This window comes from Phyllostomus discolor, chromosome 10 (assembly GCF_004126475.2).
Source record: "Phyllostomus discolor isolate MPI-MPIP mPhyDis1 chromosome 10, mPhyDis1.pri.v3, whole genome shotgun sequence".
Taxonomy (NCBI): Eukaryota; Metazoa; Chordata; class Mammalia; order Chiroptera; family Phyllostomidae; genus Phyllostomus; species Phyllostomus discolor.
In genome coordinates, this window is record NC_040912.2 from 19,515,085 (window position 1) to 19,543,041 (window position 27,957).

The 27,957-nt window shown below is 39.5% G+C and overlaps 1 protein-coding gene across 3 annotated transcripts in view; it reads right to left on the bottom strand.

Annotated features, from left to right (window-relative positions):
* Positions 1-3,364: 3,364 nt before the first annotated feature.
* The window catches only part of BZW2 (basic leucine zipper and W2 domains 2), a 59,968-nt gene continuing 35,375 nt past the window's right edge, over positions 3,365-27,957 (bottom strand). For all 3 annotated transcript variants that reach the window (XM_028525512.2, XM_036010551.1, XM_036010550.1), the window contains exons 5-12: positions 27,762-27,827; positions 24,411-24,546; positions 21,133-21,242; positions 16,514-16,684; positions 14,444-14,590; positions 13,260-13,398; positions 4,501-4,623; positions 3,365-3,819 (exon numbers count right to left, since the gene is read on the bottom strand). In XM_028525512.2, the coding sequence (XP_028381313.1) occupies positions 3,791-3,819; positions 4,501-4,623; positions 13,260-13,398; positions 14,444-14,590; positions 16,514-16,684; positions 21,133-21,242; positions 24,411-24,546; positions 27,762-27,827 (921 nt within the window). In that variant the 3' untranslated portion in view covers positions 3,365-3,790. The remainder of the gene's footprint in view (positions 3,820-4,500; positions 4,624-13,259; positions 13,399-14,443; positions 14,591-16,513; positions 16,685-21,132; positions 21,243-24,410; positions 24,547-27,761; positions 27,828-27,957) is intronic.

Consider the following 27,957-nt stretch of genomic DNA (forward strand, 5'->3'; position numbering starts at 1 on the left):
TTCCTTATTGATTTATAAGTGCTCTTTATAGAGTGGGGGAGAAGTAGGTTTGTAGTTGTATGTTAGAGTTTATTCTTGTATTATTATTAATTATTGCGTTATTTTCCATACAAACAACTGTAAACCTACTTTTGCCCCACTCTGTATTGTATTTTTGTTATTTTTATCAAAAATGTTTTTGTTTAATCTGTTGAAGCTCTTCTGATTCCACATGCATTTGATGTTCATTTTTCACAGATGTATCTTCCAATATAGAAAAAAATTAACTTTCTTTTAGCTTTTGTGTCATGCTTTTACTATGCCAAGGTTATCAAGATACTTCCTACATTTTCTTTTAGTGCTTTCATCGTTTTAACATTAGCTGAGGACTTACTCTCTCCAGGAACTACTTTAGTATGTGTGCATGTGCTCCTGTGGTAGCCAGCCTCCAGGATGGCGGATGTTACTAATTATCTCCACCTCCCAGTATTGACACCTCATGCAGTCCCTATGTACGTTGTCCCATGGTTGATCAGTGACAGCAACAGAATGAGGCAAAGATGTTATATAACTCCCAATACTGGGTTATTAAAGATGGCTCCCTTCTTGGAATCCCTGTTCGGGCAGAAGCCACCTGTTCTGTCATGAAAACACAGGCACAGCCTAAGTAGAAGGCCCCGCGTGGAGAAACGGAGCCCTCTGGCTTCAAGTCAGCAAGGAACTGAGGCCTACGAATCGCCACTCTCAGGGAAGCAGCTCCTATAGCCTCCAGAGAAGCTCTGAGCTAAAATTACCCAGCCAAGCCACAGAAATTGCAATGTAATAAAAGTTTGCTGTAAGTTGCTAAATTTGGGAGTAATCTGTTATGCAGCAAGAGATGACAGTTTTTATTTTTGAAGAGAAAAGAGACTTTTGTCTTTCAGAGAAAGAAAGCACTTTTGGTTTGAGGGTTCATTAAGTCCTTGCTGTTTGAACACTCCCCAGCCCTGTCCCATGCTTGCTTACCTTAAAGTCACTATCTCAAGTTCTGCTTGGGAAAAAGTGCTGTGCTAGAAAATGTTAAATATTTACTATTCTGTAATTGCTCCAGTTTACAGATTAGAAATAGATTTGCCAGATGTTTATTGAATGGAAGTGCTAGTTTTAGAAACTTTTGCTTAAACTGTAGAAAATTACATCCTCTCCCTGGCTGATATGGCTCAGTGGATTGAGCGTTGGCCTGCAGACCAAACGATTGACAGTTCAATTCCCAGTCAGGGCACATGTCTGGGTTGTGATCAGGTAACTGGTTGGGGCATGAGAAAGGCAACCTGTTGATTCTCTCATACACCGATGTTTTTCTCCCTCTTTCCCCTTCTCTCTAAAACAAAATATTAAAAAAAGAAAAAGAAAACAGAGACACTTGTCTTTCAGAGATGGAAAGTGCTTTTGGTTTGAGGATTCATTAAGTCCTTGCTGTTTGAACACCCCCACCCCTCCCCCCATGCCCACCCCAGCTTACCTTAAGGTCACTATCACAAGTTCTGTTTGGGAAGAATACTCTGCTAGAAAATGTTAAATATTTACTATTCTGCAATTGCTCCAGTGTACAGATTAGAAAATTGATTTTTCCAGATGTTTATTCAATGGAAGTGCCAGTTTTAGAAACTTTTACTTAAACTGTAGAAAATTATATTCTCATCATATGTAATTTGACAGCAGAATATAGGATAAAAAGCATAGGTATGAGACTCTAAAGATAGGAAGTGTAGTTCACCTGGGCCACTAACTCTACGGCCGTGGACGATTCTGTGCTCATCTGTCGCAGTTTGATTACTTTGGAAATTAAGGGCAAAGTCAAATATCCTCTAAGGCAGTGGCCTTCTTCCTGTTAACTAATAACCCCGAAAATAAAGGAAAGACCCTCTTACATATTGGCATATAAAATGAAACACAAAAACATAAAACATAAATGTCTACATAAAATTATCATAAACTGAATTTAATTTTCAGTATTTTATCTTTAAAAATATTTTTGTCAAAATACTAGAGATGCCGATTTAATTTAGTTCATGGAATGTCTACCATCTATCCTAACTGGCAGCCAGCACTTACTCAAAATAAAACTTTTCATTTATTTCCATTCAAATACATTAATATGCAACCTGTACTGTAACTACCATTAAGTTTGTAACTCTAATTTTTAAAACAGGAGGAAGAGTAGATGGATACTGGAGACTCACCAGGAACTGATGCTCTAGAGGAAATCAGACACCTTTCCTTTCCGTTTCCTGCTCTTCTCGCAGGGACTACCCCCTGAGAGCAGTGCATTCTACAGGAGTCCCTCTCTTTAGCACCATGTGGTTGCTACCTCCAGGACAGGGTGCCATACCAGGACGAATGAGTCAGTTCCTTCTGTACGAGACAGAAGGGCAACTGTGAAAGGGAAACTGGAAAGGAAAACCAGTATGAAAAGAGGAGCAGTACAGAGTTTTTAGGGAAGGATATTTAAGTACACCCAGTGGTGTACTTAATATTTTAGGTAGGTCCCATAAAGCTCTTGATTCTATGACTTACAATTATTTTGGGCCACAGTTGTCTTGTGTTTATTATTTCCTGTGTAATGAAAATAACATTCTCATACAAGTTTTCCAAAACACCTGTTGAGAGTGGTATGTCTCTGTCCATTGTTGGATGAGCACTGGTCAGTGTTCTAACTGCACCGGGAAAAAAAAACTGCATTTATCAAAGACTTAATATTTTAAAAATTGGAAGGAATCCATTGTGTCAAAGATTTAGGTGTATGGTCAAGTCATAGGAAAAAAAAATCCTCTGTCTCCTAGACAACTGGGAAACTAGAAAACTCCTTACCTGAATGTCTTCCTCCTGTTTCAGCTCTCACTCTCCCCACTGCTCTGGGGCAGTCCGTATGAGTTCCAAGAGTTAAGGCAGACTTGCGTAGTCAACTATGAGCTCTTCCAAGCACTAGTGGGTTTCACATCGCTACTACTGAGACTAGGATAATTTAAAGAATAAATTACCTGGGTACAAATACATATAAACAAAGATCTGTTTACATGTGAAGTATTTCAGCTCCTCTCTAAGTCAGGAGGAAACAGAGCTGAGGAACATGAGAAGTCTGAAACTATATAATTAATATCACTCCACTGTATTAGGGCTAAATGCACATGTAATTTTGGGTCACTTTCTTCACTTTCTATTTCACTACGGAAATAACTGAAATTTATTACCCATGATGCTTAAAGGACCAGTGTTGTTTTCACAGTTGACAAGAAATGGAACCATTCGAAATTCTGGATGGGAAAAAAATGCAGCATAACACCGAGATGTCATCTGTGTAGGACGTCATGTTCGGTAAAGAAATAAAGGCTCTGAGAATATAGGCCCAGATTTTTATAAAGCCATTTATTTTAAAAAACAGGTTTGTCAAATCACATACACGAGCAGAAACACAACTACCAAAGTGGCCCTGTAATAGACACCAGTGGGGTGTTCACCACACGTACCTGAAAAATACAGCTAAAAAAGGAGTCTGTTGAGTAATTTCCGATTCCTACTTGACTCCTCGTTGAATGGCTTTAAGTTAGCATATAGTGAGTGAGAGGTAGAGTCCCAAGTATAATAGCTGATGCCTCAGGGCTCCATTTAAAAACAAAACAAAAACAAAAACCATTTTCCCCCTCTGCACAAGGGAAGCCTATCCTAGTTTTTTTTTTTCCTTGTGAAAACAGAAGCCAAGTTTCTCTTCTCGAATGGTTCAGCATTCCCAAAGTGTTGTGTGGTGACCTAGGTATTGTGCTTCTGGAGCCACCTAATTTTCTTCGCCCTCGGATTCGGACTCTAGGAGAAAAGAAAGGAAAAGTTAGGATTGTTGCTGTTTTTCTTTTACATAAGGCCAAGAAAGTTTCTAATCCACGCCCACTCCACACTGTGCTTGCCCCCAGAGATGTTTTTGGCCTACGCATCCAACATGAGGGCAGATGGCCTACTTTTGTTCCCTTTGCTTTTAAAAGGTCTTGGTTTTTCTAAAAATGCAACACCCTTATAAATACTTTTAGAGAATATAACTACTTTTCTTCTTTGAATCATCTAAAATAAACTTTTCATTCTTTGTTGCATTCACTCTCACCCATTATTAGTCTTCATGTTGCCATTTTAAGTATCAGTCAACTGGTAAAGGTGCTCATAAAAATCTATATAATCTCATAATAAATGATTAAGCCAAACGTACTTTTTTCCTTCCAGCTCTAATTATTTCTTCCTCTTTGTTTTCCATTAGGTTAGGGTAGATAATTTAAGAGGTTTTTTTTTTCTTTCCTTTCCTTGTTTTTGGCCATGTAGAAATTTTCACCGCTTTGATTTCAGAAAGGAAGGATAAGATGTAGGCTGCATGTTTGATATGAAAGACACTTCAAGAACTTTAGTTTTAGGAAAGCAAGAAAAATCTGTGGAAGGAGGAGCTTTCTTGAATTGAGAAAGTGTTTGCCAAATGGCCATCAACGCTGTTAAGTAGAATCATACCTTCTTCTGCGTTTTGCAACCACTCCACGAATTTCTTCATCTGGTCAAGAAAAACACTTTTGCCTTTAGCCACGTGTGCTTCTTTGTACCATTTCAGTATCGCTTCTTCACTCAGCACGTCAGCTGCAATGTCAAACCAAGCATTTCACAAGTTACTACACAAATGTCATGTTTTAAAGCAACTTTGTCTTACAGTTTAATAGAAAGCAATCACTTTTAACATTAAAAGCTCTGTTATAAAAGAAATCCATACCTGAAACTTATCAGAGGACAGGAGCCAAGCTTATTTCCATACAGAAGAATGGCATATTTTAACATTTAGCTTAGTTAAGTAGTAATGATGATGAAATTTCTCCACAGGCATGATATAATGCAAGCCTATATGCAAGTCACCCTGGGACTTTGAAACCTCTTACGGTCTTAGTTTACTGGCAGGAAATGGGGTTATTTTGTAATTTTGCAAATGAATCAGCAATTCTAGCATTTCAGAATACTCTGTGTCCTGTCAACTTCAAACACATCTTGAGTAAGCAGCGACCTTAAATGACTATACTTTTAAGGGGATTTACTATTTTAGGAGAGAAGGGCAAATTAAAAAATGTAGAGAGGATACAATAATGATATTAATAATTAGAAATCAAGATGAGTTTCCTGGGTGAATCATGGAACTAATACACAAATAACCCAAAGCTCTACACCTACTCTATCAATGATCACTAATTTATTTTCCTTTAGTATCATATTCTAAACTATAAGAGTAATGTTTTCCTTGTACTCCATCAAGAGAAAAACAGAGATATATTAAACCAACTCCCTTAGAGGTTTCTAACAAAGGTATTATCCTTTACCTATTGATTATCTAAAACTCCTTGAGACCATCAAGTTAGCACTTAGAATATTTAATGTTAAGAACAGGAAGGGGAATATCAAAATAATAGCATACATACATTGCCAATATTCTAATGGATTATCCTTGGGATTTTGGAGTGGGAATTGAGATGCAAAACCAATAAAAAGTATTTATTATTGTCCTCACTGACTATCCAACCCATTACAATACTGAAAAACCACTCTCATAACGTATTTGTAGTTAAAATATAATTGTGGCAAGAGAAGTGACTTGATTGTTTTCATTTAAAATATCACTGACCTTTTTAGGTAATATAAGATTTTTGTTTATATTAATCATTAAATATACCACATTTTACAAAGAAAAGGAAGGAGTCTGGATGTATTTATTCATAAAACTGGATATGATTGATCTGATCAGGAGTTCTATAGAATTACTCGTAGCTTCTAGTTTTTCAGTTTCTTCTGTGTCCAGCTCCACACCCCCCACTCACAATGATGAAAGAACTGTCATCAAAACCCAGTTTTGTTTTGTTTTTAATCTTCACCTAAGGACATTTTTCATTGCCTTTTAGGGAGAGGAAGGGAGAGAGAGAAACATCAGTGTGAGAGAGACATGCTGACTGGTTGCCTCCTGCACACACTTGGACCCAGGATCAAACCCGCAACCTTTCGGTTACTGGATAATGCTGCAACCAACTGAGCTACACCGGCCAGGGCCCAAAGCCCAGTTTTTGTAGAGGTGAGGTGCAGTTTACAACCCGAGGAAGTGTATTATTATTGTGCAAGACTGCTTTACAGACATTTTGAACATGGATTTAAAGTTTCTTTTATACAATTTATGACATTTTTAGGATTCTTGAGATTTAGATTAGCAATCTCCCAATTGTTTGGGTAATGCTCCCCTGTGAACAATTTTGAGCATATATACCCAACACAAGTATATTTTTGGTTTATAAATTATATGTATGTACTATTGAACTAATATTATTAATGTTATAAAACAAAAGAAGTTAAAAATATGGCAAACGTGTGTAAAGGGAGATTCTATTTCTCCCCATCTGAACGGATTGCCTATGATACAATGTACACGTTGGAAAGATGATTTAGATGGCAGTTTAATGACAGTATTTGTCCGGGTGTTTCCTTCTCAGTGTTCAGAGCTCATTCCTGTATTTTACTGCCCCCCAGAGGCTGAAAGAGACCATGCAACTACTCAAATGCCCGTTGAGGATAGTTCTTGTGCAGGGACACTAAATAACAAGTAAAACTTATCAGATGCACTGCTCACTAAAAGTCAGACAGACTGTGCAAGGTTGAGTTTTTAGATGAACCTAATTTAGTATTAAATATTTGATGCAAGACCAAATTTCTGGCATCTGGGAATAAATGATACACAAGGGACAGAAGCAATCATACAGGGCTACTTATTAAAAAGTATAAAAAGAAATTCAACTTTTGTTTAGTGAAAAGTCTAATAAAAAAAGCAAGGAATTCCTTCTTGAGAAAGGAGAGAAAAGGCGATTTTTTTCCCTGTAAGGAAAAGTGGGTAGAAAAGTTCATTAAAATTGGAAGAGTACAAAGAGTTAGGATCTCCCAGAAATACTAACTAAGAATATACAGGGTTCGGCACCAATAATGCCTCTTTTTTTTATTACAAAATCTTTTCTTACAAAATCACAAGCATGTAATTCTGTAATGTAACAATATCACACTCAAACACATCATATGACATTTTAGGTGAAATGTTCAGATTAAAACTATGAATTATTACACCATATTATTACCCTACCAACCACACTCAAGCAGGCGTTACTTCTGCCGGATCCTGTATATCAGGTAAAAGTATAAGAAAGGAAGGCATTTTCCAACTGCACAGAGTTCCTGAGACTAAAATACATTTCTCTCCTTCATTCCAGCCAACTTCTTCATCATCTGTGGTGAAATACTTGCACCCTTCCCCCCCTAAATTAGCTTCCCCTGTGAGTGGGGGGCCCTCTCAAGATCACCCTACCTTTCCTCCTCACTCTCCGTAGGAGGCTTCTCTTAGCCATTGGCGCGGTGAGTCTACTTCCTGGCTTCCCCCACACACTGAAATTCAGGGAGCCAGGGACTACCTCATTTCCAGCATTTAGCATAACAACTGCCATCTAGGATTGCATTCATTCAATGTATAATGAACAGACGCAGTTGCTTGAGAAAAACTAAGTATTACTCAGTTTACAGAGTTATAATTTAAAACTTAGGTTTTCATGAGGACCAAAGAGACACCATTGTAAAAGTGGTTTGAGAACTGCAGAGCTTTAGGTAACATTAGTTATTTAGACAGTCAAGTTGAGTGCTATGTCACTTGGAACTTAGGAAATTCATTAATTTTATTAGAGATGTCACATAGGGATAAAGGGAAAAAACAACTCATCCTAAAAATGCTGGGAATATATGGTAAGAAAGCCACTCATCTTTTTGTTTTAGAAAAATTTGTATGAGGAACAGAATTTAACCTAAGAAACTTATGCAAACAATAAAGCCCACAACAGAAATAGTAATAGTGAGAAGTAACTTGAGAAGGTGGTATTCTCTTTTTCAGACCTATGTGCTGAGAATGTGATACTTAGCTTCAGGAAGGAAGGGAAACTATTTTTTGAAGCGAATAACGTAATGTTTGAAAATTAATGGTTGATTTACTATTTTTCCTTACTGTCTTAGAAATGTAAAAATCAAGACTTTAATACAGAAGACGAATTTTCACTAAATGAACAATTACCACATTTTTCTTTCATTGCTAAAAAGCATTATTCTAGTTTATTCACTTTTATCCTACTTTTATTTATATAAAGCATTAAAAGTCTTTCAGGGGAAACTGAGACTCAGAGCTGACTGTGGGCTAGGGCTGGTGCTGCCGCGGTGGGAGATACTTCGGGTCTGACAGGGCAGACCATTGGAAAGTGCGCTAGCGATGAGCAGGCATGCTGCACTGTTTCCTCTCTGGCCCCTCCCTCACAGGCAGCACAACAAAGAGGGTTGCCCCACCTGGGTGAATTCCTAAGGTCCCGCCCCTTGTAACTTATCAGCTGCACCAAGACAAAGAAATAGGCCCAAATGAAAAGAACACAGCAAAACCTCAGAACTAAGCAATGAGGAGATTGCCAACCTATCTGATGGAGAATTTAAAGCCCTGGTAATCAAAATGCTCACAGAACTGATTGAGCTTGGTTGAAAAATGAAAGAACAAATGAAAGATACCCAAAATGAAATAAAGCAAAATATTCAGGGAACCAACAGTGACAAGAAGGAAACCAGGATTCAAAGCAATGATTTGGAACAAAAGGAATAAACAAACATCCAAGTGGATCAGAACAAAGAAACAGGAATCCAAAAAAATGAAGACAGGCTGATGATTCTCTGGGATAACTAGAAACGTCCCAACATCCGAATCATAGGGGTGCCAGAAGAAGAACAGCGGCAAGAAATTGAAAAGCTATTTGAAAAAATAATGAAGGAAAACTTCCCCAATCTGGCAAAGGAAACAGGCTTCCAGGAAGGCCAGGAAGCCCAGAGTGCCAAAGAAGTTGGACTCAAAGAGGAACACACCAAGGCACATCATCATTAAGTTACCCAAGATTAAAGACAAAGAGAAAATCCTAAAAGCAGCAAGAGAAGAGACAGTTACCTATAAGGGAGTTCCCATAAGGCTATTAGCTGATTTCTCAAAAGAAACCTTACAGGCAAGAAGAGGCTGGAAAGAAGTATTTGAAGTCATGAAAGGCAAGGACCTACATCCAAGATTACTTTATCCAGCAAAGCTAACATTTAGAATGGAAGGGCAGATAAAGTGCTTCCCAGATAAGGTCAAGTTAAAGGAGTTCACCATCACTAAGCCCTTATTATATGAAATGTTAAGGGAACTTATCTAAGAAAAAGAAGATAAAAAAATATGAACAATAAAATGACAACAAACTCACATTAACAAATGAACCTAAAAGACAAGGAAAACAATGAAAACAACAACTAAGCAAACAACCAGAACAGGAACAGAACCAGAGAAATGGACATTACACAGAGGGAGTTCAGTGGGGAGGGGGAAGAGAGAAATAGTGGGGGAAGGTACAGGGAAGAAAAAGCGTAATTAGTAGAATAAGTAGATGGGGAGAAATAAAACATGGTATAGGAAACAAAGGACTCAGAGGACTTATATGTACAACCTATGGACATGAACTAAGGGGGGGGGATGTTGGAGGGTTGTGGGGGCAGGGTGGGGGGGTATAAAAGGGGAAAATTGGGAAAACCGTAATAGCATAATCAATAAAAAATACTTTTAAAAAAGTCTTTCAATAATGACATTCATTAAAGTAACTGGGTTTACCAAGAGGGACTATGTCCCCAAACTGTTGTTGTCCTCTTGTTCTAGGTATGTGGGGAAACTGGCAGTGTATGTACGTGTGTGCAATGAGAGGTTAAAATAGGAGAAAGGATTTCCATTATTTTAAAACTTGCACTGAGGTAAAAACGTTCCTTTTAATAAATAAAGGGAACCCCTATCTCCAGATAAAAGAAGCAAACACAACACAATGAGATGTTTGTAAAATAAATGCATGTGTATATGGAGTGAACGGTAAGTATGATCTTACACATGACATCACAGTTCATGAAAATTCCCCTCTGGCACCAAACACCCTTTAGACAAGTGGTCCTGGACCCAGTCAGTAGTCACGGAATCACCAGGAAATCTGTTCGAATGCGAATTCTCAGGTCTAACCCTGGACCTGCTTGGAATGAGAACCCCCGAGAATCTGCGCTGTAACAAGCTCCCCTGGAGACTCACTGGCAAATCAGAGCTAGGAAAAAAGTGCTTTAATACACTGTTCGCCAAGCCTTTCTTGACAAGTAAAATAACATTAAAAAGCTCCCAAATCCTTACAAAAACACAAACTATATGTCTCCCGGTGCACAGTGTTTGTGGGCTGAAATAAAGTCAGAATAAAAACCACTATTCAAGAAAGAGAAGGCAAACACAGTAATTCTGTTCAGAGCGGCATGGAACAAAATCAGTCCTCGGGGTTTCATGTTCCCAGGAGAAAATGTAATTATTTTATTCAGAAAAACAGACTGCGTGGGTAATTTTGTGGAAAACTATGCAATTACCTAAAGAAAAAAAAAGACATTTAAACACCTCAGTGATATATTTTAGGTTTTCATTTTTAAAGTTTCCTCAGTGGATTGAGCGCGGGCTGGGAACCAAAGTGTCCCAGGTTCGATTCCCAGCCAGGGTACATTCCTGGGTTGCAGGCCATAACCCCCAGCAACCGCACATTGATGTTTCTCCCTCTTTCTCCCTCTCCCCCTCTCTCTCTCCCCCTCCCTCCCTTCCCTCTCTAAAAATAAATAAATAAAATCTTTAAAGCTTCCTGATTTAATTTCCAAAAATAACCACGGCAGAACAAAACCATGTTAACACCTTCCTGGGTCCCGAGGCTGCTCACAGGAGCCGCAGACCTCTCTGGCTTTAGATTACCTGGAAGGGGCACAGCGGGGAAGGCCGTTGGCACTAACGGTTACAACGAGAAACTCGAAGGATTGTATGTTCGTGTTCTGAGGACAGACTATTCCATGCCATGTCCACTGTCTTGTGAGATGGACCCAGGCCAGAATGGAGACTGCTTACTACAAGCCCCACTCCAAAGACCACTGGATTATAATCTATGTTTATTTTGACAAAAAATTGGTGCCCCTCTGCAGCCTCCTGGAGCAGCCTGTTGTCCTGACCTGGCCAAGCAGGTATGGTGATTTCCCATACCTGGTAGCACTCATGTACCAGTACCCAAGGCTATGCCCTGGCCCCCATGTATAATTCTTTGGTGCCTGCCAAGGAAACCACTTTGTCCTGCAGCTGCCCAACGTACTCCTATGCAAGTTTTCCTTAATGAACCCTTAGCTGCCAGACGGGAGTGGCCTGCCTCTTTCTTTGGTCTTTCCTTGCCCTCCCTTACGAAAGTAGATTTTCAGTCTTGGGCTTTTCCCTGGGTCTGTGTACTAACCTAGATGCTCTCACTGATAAGAAGTAATTTGTTTCTTTTTTTCTGACTTAAATATAGTAATACAATCAGGTGCTTTTCATATGAGGCTCAAATGGCTCGGTCTCACTTAAAAAAAGATTTGGCCCTGGCTGGTGTGGCTCAGTGGATTGAGTGAACTGAAAGGTTGCCGGTTTGATCCCCAGTCAGAGCACATGCCTGGGTTGTGGGCCAGGTCCCCAGTTGGGGGAGTGAAAGAGAAAACCTCACATTGATTTTTTTCTCTCCCTTTCTTTTCCCCTCCCTTCCCCCTCTCTAAAACTAAAATCTTTGAAAAATGTAAGATTAAAAAAAATTTGGTTAGAGACACTCTCTGGATAGGCTAGCTATTAAACTGCAAGAAAGGGAAATGTGTACCTTACCTACTAGTTTATAAACAGTTTGCTTTTTCCTTCTGTAGCAGAATATATTGCCTACCCACAGAGCGAAGTGAACCCTACACCCCAGTTCTCTTTACAGGTTTAGAAAAGGAGCCAGCAGTGGCTGGTGGGCCAGAATGCCTGCTGGGTGGGTGCGCCCTGCTTCTCTGTCTTGGCTGCTGGGTACCGTAGGTGGGTTGGCAATGCGGCCTACAGGTTTAGTTAGATGGGTCACCTGGAGTAGCATGTAAGCCCTAGTTTCAGGACATTGCTATCTCATGACCACACCCATGGGGACCTAATCCAGATATGGCCTGAGGAAAACACCAATTCCTAAACTTCAAAAGGGCAGCTGTCACAGTCTTCTGAGGCGACAATATGCTGACTGCCAGAGGGGAAGGGGGGTGGGGAATAAATGTGATGGAAGGGGACCTGACTTGGGGCAGTGAACATGTAATATAACATACAGATGATGTACTGTAGAACTGTATATTTGAAACCTATATTTTTATTAACCAATGTCATCCAAATAAATTCAATAAAGAAATTGTGCCAAATGCCTCTGTGTTGTGAATGTAAAATATTGCCCCAAAATTTGCGGGCAAGATGTGTGTATTAGAATAGCTATTATTCAAAAATGTAAAATTTATATATTATAAAGACCAAATTATCACTAAAATAGACACATTTAAGAACACATCAAAAGGAAAAAATTTGACTGGTATTAATTTATACTTTAGTTTTTCTGATATCATGCCATTTAAGGTCATAATAACTTCTAATAAGCACTTTATAATGCTCAAAACATATTGCTTCGTAAGCCTCCCTGTCCTCCCTCGAGAACTACATAAACAGAGACTGAAGGACTGTCCAGGATCATTTTTTATGTGCTGTAGGTACAGAGATTTAGATCGGTTAGAACCTTAATAGCATTCATTTATTAAAAGCAGTGCCAGTTGCCATGGCAACTTAATCCTTAAAAATACAATGAAAAGGCAGTAAATGGGAAAATCTAAAAATAACCATTTCCTTGGAAAACAGGAGAATGGCTGGGACAAATAGCCAAACTAGAAAGTAAAAAAGCTAATTATTTCAGTAATTTTATAGTCAATTTTATGATACTTGAAAAGGTCTGCATATAACTTTCTGTAGCATTTGATAATCATTCTTATTAGAGCTCATCCTTATAATTCAGAAACAGATCAAATTACTTCACGCACTTACATTTTTTTCATGCCCCGCCTCCACGGCTCCCCAAACACTAACCAGGTCCTCACAGTCTTCTGGGAAGTCCCAGCAACGAGAACAGGCATACATGGCGTTTGCACCTTCCCTCTCTGTACATAACATGGCTGCCTCCCTGGCATTGCAAAGATGAGTGTGAACCCCGTGTCGCCCTCTGCCCGACCTCCTGCTCTGCTTTCCACAGAGCTGCAACAAAACATGGAAACATAGGGGTGGAACAATGTGTGCGGATTACCTTTATAAAAGAGAACCACGATCTTCTGAAAGGCTTTCATGAAGTGGATGTTGTCGTAACAGTATTCCTGCACCTTCTGGAGCAGGATCAGCTCTGACTGGCCTTGGGAGCTGAACACAGCCAGCAGGGGAGCATATTGCTGGAAGAGAGGCGGGGGTAAAGCCTTTAACTTTCCTGGGAGCTACGGGGTGCTCGAATCGCAACAGTAATCTGGAGATGTGCTTTAAAAGCATTTACTTTTAGGATTATATTTTTATTACATTGTGTCGAATCAAAACGAATTTTCCATCCCGGCATTTTACCAGATTGCTCTCAGTGCACCTACTATGAGGAGACTAATACGAACCTCTGAGTGGACTACAGCTGACTGTTGGGCCACTCTGTCTGTCTACTGGACATTGTGAAAGCGAGACAAAGAGGGAGGTTCTCCTCCCCCAGACATGCAGATCCCCTCACAGGTCATCTTTACGGTTGTGTTCACGTGGTTCCCTTTGCCTCAAATGTCCTCGTCACTGGCGTTCCAGTCACTGGCATACAGCCGTTGTTTTCTCTAAGACCCACCCAGTTCCACAAGGACCTCCTCCTAGGAGCCCTCCCTGACCGACAGCACCCGCACAGCTCACTCACGGCTCTGTGCTCAGATGCACCGAGAACTCTGCCTCACTTATACTCTAACTGAGTCTATGCTCGGTGTCTTTGCCTTCCCAGTGCAAGTGTCAACCCTGAAGGCGGGATCTAAGTCTTCCTCTTGTCTTAATGCAGTTGTAGAGCGAGAAGGCAGTTCATACAATTTACACAACCAGTTGATTTCTTCCACCACTCAGATACTTTGCAAATTCTAATGTCAATTTGTAGTCTACTTAAACAGAAATATTCTCTAAGAATTTCTGTTATGTAGAAGAGAAAGGAAACGAATAGTTAGATGGTATTTCTCTTCAACTTTAAATACTGAATATCTGACTATTCTGTGGATGTTCTGACACTGTCTCTAGTAAGAATTTTACCCTTAGATATTTCACAGGCTCTTATGTCTGAAACATTTCAGGCAGTGGCCAATTTGAAAAGAAAAAAATTAGGAAACACGTTTGGCCTGAGTCTGAGCACATGGAGGCTGGAACCCACGGGCCACACCGCTGAGCGGGGCAGCTGGCCCACATCAGACTGTTCCCACCGACGCCCTCTACCTTCAGGTGCTTAAGGGCCTGCTCCGCAACCAGTTCCTCCTTCTTGTTCCACTCCACAGCGTTCATGATACAGGTCCACAGAAGTCCGATCACTGCTGTCTCCGGAAGGTCGTTCCTCTTCATCTCTTCTTTCACGTAGAGCACCACCTACATTTCAGGGAGATGGGCGTCAGAGAGCACAGGCAGATGGGGAGCGGCCTCTCACCGTCCTGGGTAGCAAAAGGTTGGGGCAGACATATGAGTATATTCTACTCAGTCCCTCCCTTCCTGGTGCCTATTCTCAGATTACAAAAGGGACAAAAAATCATAATGATTTGTTCTCAAAGCAGACTTATTTTTAGTCCAAAAATTAATAGGCTTAGTTCTGGCTGGGAGCTCCTGGATAACAGAAAATGAGAGGATCTTTGTTTCTTAGGAGTCATTCTTTTCCACGCAGGAGCCCCTGGGGGCCCAGCCGAGCAGGGTTTGCTTGAGCCAGTTTGACTTTCCTGGGGTTTAAAAAAGGCAGCCAAGCCGTTAATTTTTATCTCTGACCCTCACCTTTAAAACTCTTGAGGGGTAATATCTTGGGGTTTATACAAATCTGTTCTTCACAACTCATTCTTTAAATATTACTTTTGATGATCTTCATGCACCATCTCAATGAAATGTTAATTTGTAAATAAACTGTATGGTGTAAAGGTAATTTTTGTATGATACATAACAATGCAGCACCATTCAGCAGATTATTTTTCCCCAAGTATTAAATTTAAATATGCAAATTTATCCTCAACTCTCCCAGTATGAAATATAGGTCTGCCTAACTTCATTGTTTGGAAACTTCACATCAAACTTGTTTGGAAAAATCTTTTTTTCCTTTTAAAATAAAATCACAAGTAGAGGTCAGAACCTCAGAGGTGACGAAATCATAACGTATCTCCAGTATACTACTCTGTGAGTAGTACACCCCCTCCTTCTTTTTCAGTAAAAGTATATTGTTCTCTTCCTTGCTGACCTGGTTGCAGAGCTGTCTCAGGGCTGCAGTGGGTTCAGCAGGCTCTGAGAACACAAGGACCGGGGAGTCCCATAGTCTCAGAGCTGGCTGGGGACACTGTACAGAAAGGTGACAACTCTGCAACTAAAATCATAACCCTGCTTTTTGGTTTTGCTTGTTTTCACATAGGAAATCACGTTCAAGTTCCAGCTTGGAGGAATGTCATTCAATGTGTTGCTGACCTGAACGCCATGACACTTGGGACTGCGCAGCGCTCCGCCATCTCCACCCGCTGCCTAGTAGCGGCTGGAACGCTGCAGCTACGCGAGGGGCCTCGCAGCGCTGAGGGCATGAAGGCCGTGAGGGACGGCACCCAGGAGCGAGTGGCAAAAGGAAAAGGACCTTTTGCTCAATTTTTGTATTATCACATAAAATGTGTTTTACGTTCAAACAGGAAGTTTTCTCCAGGCCTGAATTTTTTTTTTAAATGCAGTCACAGCCATATGAGCTATAGCTATACAAACTATTTTTATATGCAGCCAGCCGTACAAAAATGGAGTAGTGACATAATGGGAAAGCACAGCTATTGTGAGTGGGCCCAAACAAGCATGGGTCCAGCTGCTCTTTTCCCATGCTATAAATTCACAATTGCTGACCTTTCCCTTCAAGTTAAAAAAAGAAACCACCAGGCATATTCATATCCAGTGACACAGAATACCAAGGTGATTTCAGACAAGACCAAATGCCTAGCGATGTAATAATCTACAACAAAATGTAAAACCTACCATTTAATGAGGTGTATTGATATGAACTGTAAATCTATTTGACAAAAGAAATATTTTGATAATCATAGCAGCTTGATAAGATTAGTTTTTTGTGTGGAAATAACCATTCATGCCTGGAATGGCCTAGAGGATTCCAAATTAATACTTCAAAAGTGAACTAATTTAAATGGTACGGACACGTGCATAAAGCTCAGAGCAATAGACAAAGCGAGGTCTCCTTAAGGAAGCTGAAGCTGGTGCTACACAGTCTGCAGCCCGTGGGACTCCCCTGACAAGTGTGCTTTGGAGCGGCGTTGGCCCGCGCGGCCTCACCTCCTTGATGGGGCATTCCTGAGACAGGCGCTCCTGGAGCTCCTTCTGCAGCTCCTTCCTGGTGCCCAGGGACTGCTGCACGCGCAGGAAGTCGGAGAGCTCCTTCAGCCCCGCGTCAGTGAAGTATTTAGCAAAATGATCCACACTCTGTCTGTTAACCGGGAAGAGTTCCTGAGAGACAAAGGAGAGACTGTTATACCGCAAGCTACTCAAATTTTATACCGGAAGCTACTCAGATTTTAGCAAACATAAAGGACAACATTTTCATATTAAAGCAGCACTTAGAAAATCTCATATTTGGGGGAAAAGAATAAGGACTGATTTTAAAAAGAATAAATCTCGGGTGTGTTTCTTGAGCACTTGCTAAGCACTTTCTAAAATCATGCAGTTTTCCAAAGAAAGAGAAAAAATGCTAAGCAACTTAAACTAGCATCACTCATTTGGAACCATTATTTATTTTTCTTTTACTTTAATCGAAGTATAGCATGTATAAATACAGAACTAAATTTGCTAAATTAAACGCAAGTAAGATGGTTTTAAACGGACAGGAAAAATCTAAGCTGTTCAATAAACCAGTTTCCCTAGCTACGGGTGAACAGGCGAGTCAGTTCTGACGCGGAGGTGATGTGAGATAATGCTAGAAAACGGACACTGACTACTGTCATCTCAAATCCTCTATTCACATTCTGAGCAAATGCTGCTACGCTAAAATGCTAACTTGGGAGTTCAGGAGAATTTTGTTAAATCTGTAAATGATGGTGGCTCTTAAGTTCATGGCATTATCTAATCTAAACTCACTCTACCAACTTTTCCATTCATTACATAATTTTCTTGGGAAATTTAAAAAGAGCAACATACCATGGCTACTCTTATTTTTACTTTATTTCCATTTTACCTTACACAGCTTGGCAGGGTCTCAGTAACGCTGAGTCATGTTCTAATCCTATGTGACTTTAACACCCAACTGAGAAATTAAAGCCGTTTTCGAAGCTCTCACAGTTTTCAGCCTGCTGCAGTCTAAAAATTAGATTTAAACTTTCGTGTTGGTGCTAGATTTGCATATATACGGTCAATGGCTGTGTGGCCCCAATAAAAATCTCCATAGAAAGATCTGGGCTGTCACCAGGTTTAGGGACATAGCCAGATGGCTTCTAAGCATGACTCAGTTTTCAATATTCTTGTATCGGCATCCCATAATTTCCCTTGTGGAGTCATGGGTTTTGAAATGTCAGAGCAGAGCTGGCGGGAGCAGTATCAAACACACAGGCGCTTAAAGCAAACATTTCATACCAGACTGAAACTCTGTCACGGACATTTGTGCTAGCAGTCAAGGGCTCTTCCAAATTTGGGGGCAGGGAACTGACTGAGTTTCTACTACGAATCAAGACGTGGTGGGCCCACTGCTTGTAACTGTGTAACACAGAAACTTTCATATAAGGATGATAAACTGAGCCAACAAGGTTAAACAGCTGGACTCAAACCAGAAATATTTAAGGAGAGAGCTGAGTGACCTTCAGGTCAATTCTTATTCCATTATCCTTCGCTGGCATTTACTATTGTATCAGCATATAGAAAGAATGTGACTTAAGAGTTTGATCTAAAATTATGTTCAGAGCAATATGTCATCAAACATATTACTCACAGTTTATATGTGAGCTCTACCCAAAGTCCTCATGAATGTTACATAATATACTGAAAATTAGCATTCAGATCAAACAGAGGGGAAGTCTGTCTAAATTGCATAATAAACTGGTTTGCAACGTGGTTTGTACTTGTTCAGAAAACACTAACCTGGCACAAATCTCTATCCCCTCATCTTTAGGCAAGGTCTTCCTTCTTCTGCCCTTTGCTCCTGAGTCTATTCTCAATGCGACAGCTGGAGGCATCCTGTTAAGTCCCTAAGTCCCATTAGGCACAAATCTGCAGAGAATTTTCCAACAGCATCCTATCTTACTCAGAATAAAGGCCAAAGTCCTTAGATGATATGGGCCCTGATAATTCTGAGCTGATCCCCTATACTCTGGCTCTTACCAAACACTCTTTCTTGCAGTGTCCGGTGCGCCATGCCTGGAAGCCTTTGCATAGTCTATTCCCTCTGCCTAGAACACTCTTCTCCCTGCAGACATCTACACAGCTCATTCCCTCCACTCCAAGTCTTCACAGAAATTTCCCCTTGTCAGGGAGGTCTTACCTTTGAAGACTGCATCCTGCACACTAACACTCTTTAACTCTCCTCGGCTTAATGTTTTCCTCACAGCACCTTTCGCTTTTTATTATACCACATACTTGAATTTAGTACCTGCTTCCCTGCAACAGAATGGTAGCCTCATAAAGGTAAGGTTCTGTTTGTTTGATTCCCAGCTCCAGAAAAGCTTAGCCGACATCCTGACTATGGTTCCTCTTTCCAGTGAGGAAGGAATGGTATTTCACATCCCCTGTCTTCTCTGAGTCACTGTAAATTTCTCTGTCATTTGTATTATAGAAGGAACTGCTCAACTCGAATATGCTATCTTCTCTAAAATGTACAAGCCCAAAGCCAAAGAGAATATTATCGCATGTGTTAATGAAACTGAAGTTTCTCCTTGACGTTGGAACCGACCCCTAGTTCCCCATTCGTTTGCTGAGTTGGCACAGGGGAAGGCATGGTCCTCGCACACAGAGTGCTGCCCTGCCCCTCACGGAGGCACATGGTTTTTGGTGGAAACTGCAACCTCAAACCCAAAATACATGCACACACAGGAACCTAGTGCGAGCAGCTAAATGATGTGTGCTTGTCAAAAAGGGAATATATTTAAAAAGATTTTATGACATCACCTTCTGACTACTGTTATTGTAAGGAATCATGCTTTAAGAAATAGCCATCTTTTGTGGCAAGCTGTCACAGATTGTATCTTTCCTCTCCATCAGTCACCCCCTCTCTTTTGAACGAGTATGACGGGCAGCCCTCCTCACTGTGTCTGTCTGCAGGGGTGGAGCAGACGCCTGTGAGTGGACTACATTTTCCTACCCCATTGCCAGGCTTCCCAGTGACTTCTTTTGGCCAACAGAAGGTGAGCTTTCAATGCCTTGGAGGAGTTCACTTCAGTCCCCTGTGCTCCTGTCCTTTGCCGTGAGGACACAATGGCCCAGATGGCAGCTGTTCCTGCAGCCTGCATCCCAGAATCAAGAGGCATGCTGATCTCAAGAGGCGCCTAGTCAAGATAAAGCTAATCCACAGACTTGGAGACAAGAAGATACTCCTTCCTATGAATGTCTAACCTGCTCAGCAACCGGTGCCCTGTCTTGAACGACTTTTCCTTCTATACACAGGGACCCACCCTAAGTCTCTAGATAGCAGGCTCCACGAGTGCCGGGACACTCTGACAGCTCCTTGGTGTCCAGGACTATGCCTGGCACACAGCAGGTGCTCAAGGACTATGCGCTCCACGAAAATTATCGTCAGTGCAGAAATTAACCAGAAACTCACTAGAATCTTAGTTTTTCTTCCCTATTACATTGTAAAGACTTTGCAGGCACAAATAGGGCTCTTTTAAGACGAATTTCAAGAGAAAAAGGAATTTTAAGCCGCTGGGAAAATACAATGAGGTGGTTTTAGAGTTATTCCGTGGACCAGCACCCTTGCATGCTGGAACTCATTGGAATAGAAAACCAGATAAAAGACCAGGTAAAGGGAAGGCGATAGGGGTGACTTTTAATTTTAGAATTTGTCCTAAAAGTGTAAAAGCAATTCCACTTGCAGGAATCGCTGTCACTTGCACAGCTATTGCTTCTAGGAGAAATAAATTATAGGGAGCAGGTAGAAATTATGAAGACAAATATTCTTCTTGATTTTCTTTGAAATGTATTAAGATAGAGAAATAAAAGAATAGTCAAGCAACTGTGATAATGGGAGCTTCAAACGAACTACAGTTAACTTGTCTGCTTTCTCAAATAGCGTAATATTTCCAACGAATCTTGGTTTAAAGAAGGAATCTTGTTTAAACTATTATTTTGTTAACAAAATAACATGTATTTCAGATAAGGTCCATTCAGTTATGACCCAAGATATCAAAAATGTCTAATTAGGTGGGATCCATGTGACTTCACCATACGAAAAATTAAAATTTCTATAGCTTCTAGTTAAAAAAGAAAGTGTTAATAATTCTGATCAACATTAACGTTCCATCATCATACTTCCAAATTTGAAAGTTTCCGGCCCTGGCTGGTGTAGCTCAGTGGATTGAACACGGGCTGCGAACCAAAATGTCGCAGGTTCGATTCCCAGCCAGGGTACATGCCTGGGTTGCAGGCCATAACCCCTAGCAACCACACATTGATGTTTCTTTCTCTCTCTCTATCTCCCTCCCTTCCCTCTCTAAAAATAAATAAATTAAATCTTAAAAAAAAAAAAAGAAAGTTTCCGTATTCCTTATGAGTCTTTCATTTAATCACCCTGTTGATGAAGGAGAAGTTAAACTGGAATCAGCCCCCATCTGCTACAACATAGAAATCAGAGGAGCCATGCCCCCCGTGAAAGACAGGCCCAGGCCCTCGCACTGTAGGTCACAAGGCAGATGCTGGCAGAGCCACGAGAGAAGGGGGGGGGGGGCGTGCCACCACTTCATCCAGGCAGGACTTACCAGAAGCCTCTTGTCTAAGTTGGCTTTTCTCAAAGAAGAGGTAACAGAGTTGGCATCTTTTTCTGCCATCCAGGCTTTAAAAAGCTTGACAGCAAATGAGGCCGCAATGCCTATTTTATTAAAAAAAAAAAAAAAAAAAAAAAAAAGAGAGAGTTTCATTGCTTTGATAAGCAAAACCACTTGTGACGGGGCACAGGCAGCCTTTCACACCAGAAATCCGGAGATGAGTAAATGATGCCACGACCGGATTTCGCACAAAGGAGAAATGGATACCTCTGGAGCACATTGTTCACAGGGAACATTTTCATTTTTGAATACTTTAAAAGTTACAATATTTTTCCAAGTTGGACTTTTTAATTCCAACCTAGTATAACTATAAATTTATTTATTTTTACTTTGGTCAAAAACAGACTTAAAGCCAAATATTTTCCAGTGTTTTTGCCTCTACTTCACCCTGTGGTTTACCAAGATTTCTTGTTTCTAACAGTGACCCTGAGGCACAACAAATAAATCATGAGACATAAAACTAAAATGTCAACATGTCAACCAATTTGCTGATAAATGATACCAGTAAAAGAACATTAACGGTGGCAGACATAAATAAAACTACAGATGAACATGCACAATTTACTTTACAATTTTACTTTCTGTGAAGGCACTTAAAAATATTCATGAATGAAGCTATAAAAACGTAAACGCTGTTTTAAGTTGAACTCTTCTGGATATTTTGAAAGTGATTAAAAATAGCTATGTTAATCAGGAAACCACTCAATTATATATTCATACTTACATCAGGATTTATTTCCAAATATAAACAATCAGATAACTAATAGATAGCTCTTCTGTAAATACTTCAACTTTCTAAATTAATGTTCCATTCTTTTAATGAAGAATTAAGGTGTAGTTGGAATATTAAACTGATTTTCCTGATTCCCCTTTCCTCTGCTATGAGAATTCCATTTTGCTCAGGCCAGGCGGCTTCTAATGGGTCTATGTTCTGGCACCACCTTTTCCTGCAATGACTAGTTTAGTGACTTCAAGCTTAAGTTCATCTGCCTATGGTACCCCCCTGGCAACCATTACTGGGCTGAAATTGGTCATGTGTCTGATTTCAGCCAATCAGCTGAAGGCAAGACAAATTATTTTATGTATCCTGTATCCACTGAAACTGAATGAGGAAACATGTGCTGTACTGTACCAGCAGACCTCTTTGAATGACCGGGAAACCATCCTTGGGGCGGAATCGATGCTATGAAGAGTCATGGTTAAAGGAAAATACCCAAGACCTGAGTGACACTGATGCTCACCCTGAAGTCTGCGCTACTTTTTCTTTATTGTTACATAAGAAACAAGTGCCCTTATATACTAATTCAATCCCCATCTTCCAGTTACTTGCTGGTAAATACATTCACTTAATCTATCATTTCTAGATACCAACTTTATCAAATTTTCTTTGTTTGAACAACAGGGCAATGGGGCCCCCCCCCCCCCCCCCAATTATGACTATGACAATAACACGTGTCTTACAAGCTGGAGAATTTTATGTTCTAAATTTACTGACATGGATTTTTAACACTCTGATTAGTTCATAAAGTCAATATAGAATTTAACACAAATTTATGTAATTAAAATTTTAAAAAATGGCAGATGGCGTGATCTATTTTCTAAGTAAGAAAAATAAAGTACACTTGAAACCGGGAGTCTCAAATCCTGGCTCGGACCTGCCGTTCTGCACTAAAGGTGGCTCTTGGTGGAAAGGTTGGCAAGATTTCTTAATTTTAGACTCTTCTGGTTGGGATGACCCCGTCCCCTTTAGCCATTTGTTGGGTAGGAAAATGGGGAAAAGGCATAATTTCTTACTCCTTTCCTATTTAGAAAGCAAGAGTTTTATCCTTTAGTTTCTAAAGATGGTGGAGTATAAAGAAAAACCATGTGTCACTTCCATAGCAAAGCTATTTTTCTTCTCCCTCCCTAACCCCCAACACTTTAATATGAAAATTTTCAAACATACAGAAAAGTTGAACAGTAAAATTCATCATCTAGATTCTACAATTGTGGGTTTTTAGGCAACCGTTTTCAGCTATAAAGGCTAAAATAATTTGATGTAATTAATGTTTATGGTTTACATTTTACCCTGTTTTTCTAGTGTAAAATGGCAATAACATAAATGAGACCTATGAAGTATCATGAATTTTTTAGGAAACTATTTTAAAATAGTATAATATTAACAAGACAGTATTACCAGTTACAGAGTCTGAAATGTCATAAATCTGAACTATTTTAAGCTGAAAACTATAATCTCTAAATAACATCATTTGACTTTTGATTTACTATTCTTTCCTTGGAAACTATAAACCTTTTAACTGCAGGCATGAATAGGGCTGAGATTTCATGTTTATAAGAGAAAAACTTTAAATTCTAAGAAGAAACAGATGTTTTCATAAAAGCTCTTTTAATTTATTTTTAAGAACAAAAAATCTTTGTTTCATCCTCTATTATAACTTGAATATCATTATCCTCCTACAAGAAAAAAGTCCACTTTTGTTTTACTTTATAACCAAGTAATTATATGTATGCCTATCAAACTCTTAACGACTTAAAATTAAAGCAAAGTTCTGATGCAGCCATCTGGACTTTTGTGATAGAAACATTGATCAGTTGCCTCTCGCACGCCCCCAACTGGGGACCATCTGGGCTTTTAAAGCAAGTGTAATAGATGTCTTAGAAATGTGATCAGAATGAACATCCGAGCACAAGCCCTTGAGTGCTGACAGTTTAGAAGGGTGGTCCGAGCCAGGGAAACAACACCGTGGGGGCATTTGGAAACACGGAGGGGTGTTTTCGGTCGTCACACTACACGAAGGCCGGTGCTGTAAGCTGGCACTTTGTGCCTGAAGGCAGAGAGGTTATGTGTCACACAGAGCACAAGTGAGTCCCGCGCAAGGAAGCACTGTCCCCACAAAACACACCACTGGCACGTCAGGTGGCAGAAGTGGTTCAGACCCAGTCAATTTCCGGTTTTCCCCAGGCATTCAGGGTCATACTGAAAATTCTAGTGTATTAGTAGTCTTTGTATGGGTGTGCATATTTCTCATCTGATTTTCTACAGTAAACATGTACAATTCTCTTATTTTTGAAGACACACACAAACACATTTCTTACAGGGTGGAGGGAAGGATATGGAGGGACACTCTGGAAGAGGTGCTGGCACTTTTCTAACTACCTGAGGCTTGGGTTTTCTTTTCACATCCGATAAGGAAGAAAACACGAGTCATTACCTTCTTTGACCAAGCTGTCGGTGAAGAGACTGGTGAGGATGGTGGCGGGAAGGGTGCCGTTGCCTAGCAGGATCCCCGACAGCATTGCCAACTTTGTCTGCTCTGTTTCAGTAAAGGCTTTAAGGAAGAGGAGAAGCTGTGGGTCAAACAAAAGAAACCATGTCTATAAAGCACAGGACTAAAGTAGGCAAATAGCATGTCCATGGTACACGGATAGCAGGCTGTTTGCAAGGCACAGTTAACATACACTGGAAACACATCCATACGTTTGATTATAAATTGGATACTATACAAAGTAAATTTATAAGGCATAGTTCATCTCTTCCAACTTCACTGACATATAACCACAGATAATATTCAAGGGAAGGACAAGAGACATTGGCAGAAGAGTGTGAATAGGCTACATAAATACTTTACATTTGACTCTGTATGTGACAAGGGTAAGTGCTACCTAATGAATGTAATGTTTCCTGAAATATATTACTGTCTTTCACGTTTTCTCACTTCTTTGGGAGCCTCCCCCCACCATCTACCCAGTTTTGGGGTGGCTTTTAAAGCAAAATAAATAACTGAAAAATAGGAAAGAGTCAATAAGCACATACTTCCAAATTCACAGCACACAAAACTCTTTAAAAGAAGACTGTTAAGCGAGAAATGGGTTTTTTAAGTTCTTGCCACTCTATTAAAAATAGCGAGATTCGAACTTGGTGTTTCTTGGATCATGCAAGTTTACCACCAGCCCTGGTGATGAGGTAATGGAGGATATGCGATAAAGAAAAGTTCCTAACAGAACCAAGGCTTCTCATACAAGTTGGAAAGAGCAGTTTTGGAGAGGTAATTGAAAAAGTAGCAACCCCAGAAAGGTTGAAGGGAAGCCAAAGCAAAGCAGATGAGACACCACTTCTCGTTTTGATTTGTAAGAGTATTCGGTCGTGTGGAATGCTCCCTCCTCCTTCCTCACCCTCGTCTGCCTGGAGCTGAGACCATATTCCATGCTATGTTCTCAGTTTCATCAGTCTTCAGGCATGTTCCTGAGATCCCCAGGGCTCCATATCACTATCGGGGCCCCGCTGACTTCTTCATTACTAGGCACCAATGAAAAGTTACTGGCACCAATGTAGGCTTATGTGCTTTAGTGCCAATGAAATTCCATTAATTCTCTGTGGTGGGTTTGGCAATATTAATTTACTATCCCCAACAGTTAAAGGATTATTACATTACATGGGGGTTATGTGACTCTCCAAATATTTATATTATGAATAAGTGGCTGAAATGGAATCAAATCAGTTCATGTCAGTCCCAATTTATGTCTATTCAAGTTTCAATGAATTAAAATGAAGTCATCTTCTAAGTTCACAATAAAACAGGCATGAGGGAATGAGGCCACATCAGTGGTTAGAGCTCCAGGGGACTACTGGAAATGGGGCCGAGAAAAAACTGACAGAATCACAGACACTTCAGGTCACTCTGGCCCTCTCTTCTGAGTATAAAAATGAGTGAGATTCAAGTGAATAATGAAAACTGGCTTCCAAAATAAAAATTTTTACACTACATGTTTAAAGATATTAATATATTCCATTAGAACAAAATGGTGCAAGTTAGCTCATTCTCTTCAAGTTAATATTTTCATTGCTTAATTCTATTAATTAACATTAAAATCAGATGCTATGTGTATTGCAATAGCACTTCCATTAAAAAACAGAACACTGCAAAAAATGAATCATTCTAGAGAGCATGTTCATCACATGAATGCAAAAGTTAAAAAAGTTTTCACAGTTCAAATGAGCTAAGAGAAGTAGAAGCATGAGTGATATTAGACAAAGCAGTAAGATGTTTACTTTATTTGTGTGCTTTACATAATTTTTTCATCATATCCATTTCTCTATTTAATCGACCACTCTTTATTTTCTAAGTAGCTAGCATATAATGCATCACATTTTTTATTTAAAGTTTTTCATATTACAAAAGTAATACTTTTTACTTTCCTAGTAAATAAAATCTAACAGTAGAATAATGGAATAAAATCTAACAATACAGAATTACATGAAAATGTAAAAAACCTCCTCTATTACTACTCCCTTAGAATAAACATTAACTTTGATGTGCGTACTTCCAGATTTTAAATGTCTACATATTACAAGTAACTACATGCATAACACAGGCTGATTTTACTGAATTATACCTTGATAATAGCTAAAACTTGTCGAGTAGACCAGATACTCTTCTGAACAACCTATGTGTATCAATACTGACAGCAGCCTTGATCTTTATGGTACAGAAAAGAAAACTGAGGCACAAAGAAACTAAGTAACTTGCCTAGGGTTAGACTGCTACAAATGGTTGTTCTGTACCTTGCTATTTCATTTAATAATTTGTCATGGACATTTTGTCTAATTACTTCATGTGGCTATGCCTCTCACTCATTAAAAGACTGCATAGTATTCCACTGTATGGATAGAATATAATCTAATTAACCGGTCTCCCACCAATATACATGGAGGTAATTTCTCAATACTGTGATGAACGCCTTTAAATATAAATATATATATATATATATATATATATATATATATATATTATGTATCCTTGCTGAAGGATCCTTATAAATGGAAAGTTGGGTCATGGAGAATGTGAATTATTTTAAATGATTTTACAGTCAAAATGTTTTTCATTATATATGGAATCACTTGCAATGGGACAGAGCAAGTAAGTACATAGCAAAAGGTATTATGGTTCCTTCTTAATTTAGGCAGATATCCAAAACTGGAAACAATGACAAAGAAACATACAAATCTGTAACAAGTTAATACAGTAACTGCTATATATAAACAGAGGAACTGCAAACTGTAAGAGGTAACACGCTGCCATCACTGGAAAGATGCCTTCTTTAACAAGGTGCTACGATTTATTTCCCTGCTTAATGGGGGCCAGCAAGTTAAGCACCTTATATGTTATATGTAGTCTTATTACAGCTACTTTTACAGATGAGAAAAACCACTGAGACTTACACCTATACATTATCTCCAAAGCTGGGTTTTGTCCCTTTTGCTAAACCGTATTTTCTAAAGAAACGTTATTATTAGCTGCTGTACAACATCACATGCTTCAGCCGATTAAATCATCTGCTCTCTATTGTTCCTTTGACATGTTTACTTTTCGTGCATATTTCTGGTTTTTATTTTAAGCTCTGCAAGATCAGAGATCATATTCTATAAAACTATTCTTATTGAATAAAGCATGTTGTCATGTATTTCTTATTATAGGCATTGGCTAATGATCTGTTATAGTCATTCATTCAACAAACATTTAAAAAAACTTAAAATAGATGAGGCACTACATTTGAACTTTTACCTTTTTCATTGCGTCTTCAAATGCCTTTTCCAAATACTTATATCTCCTGATGAGTTTATTGAAGACCTTAACATAAAAGAGAACCATTTGCTATTATGTAAACAATTTTAAAAAGCAGCAGAAGGAGGTGTAGAAACACACCCAAACCACAACACGGATCTACAATAAAAAATGTGTAGTTAAATAAGCTCATGTT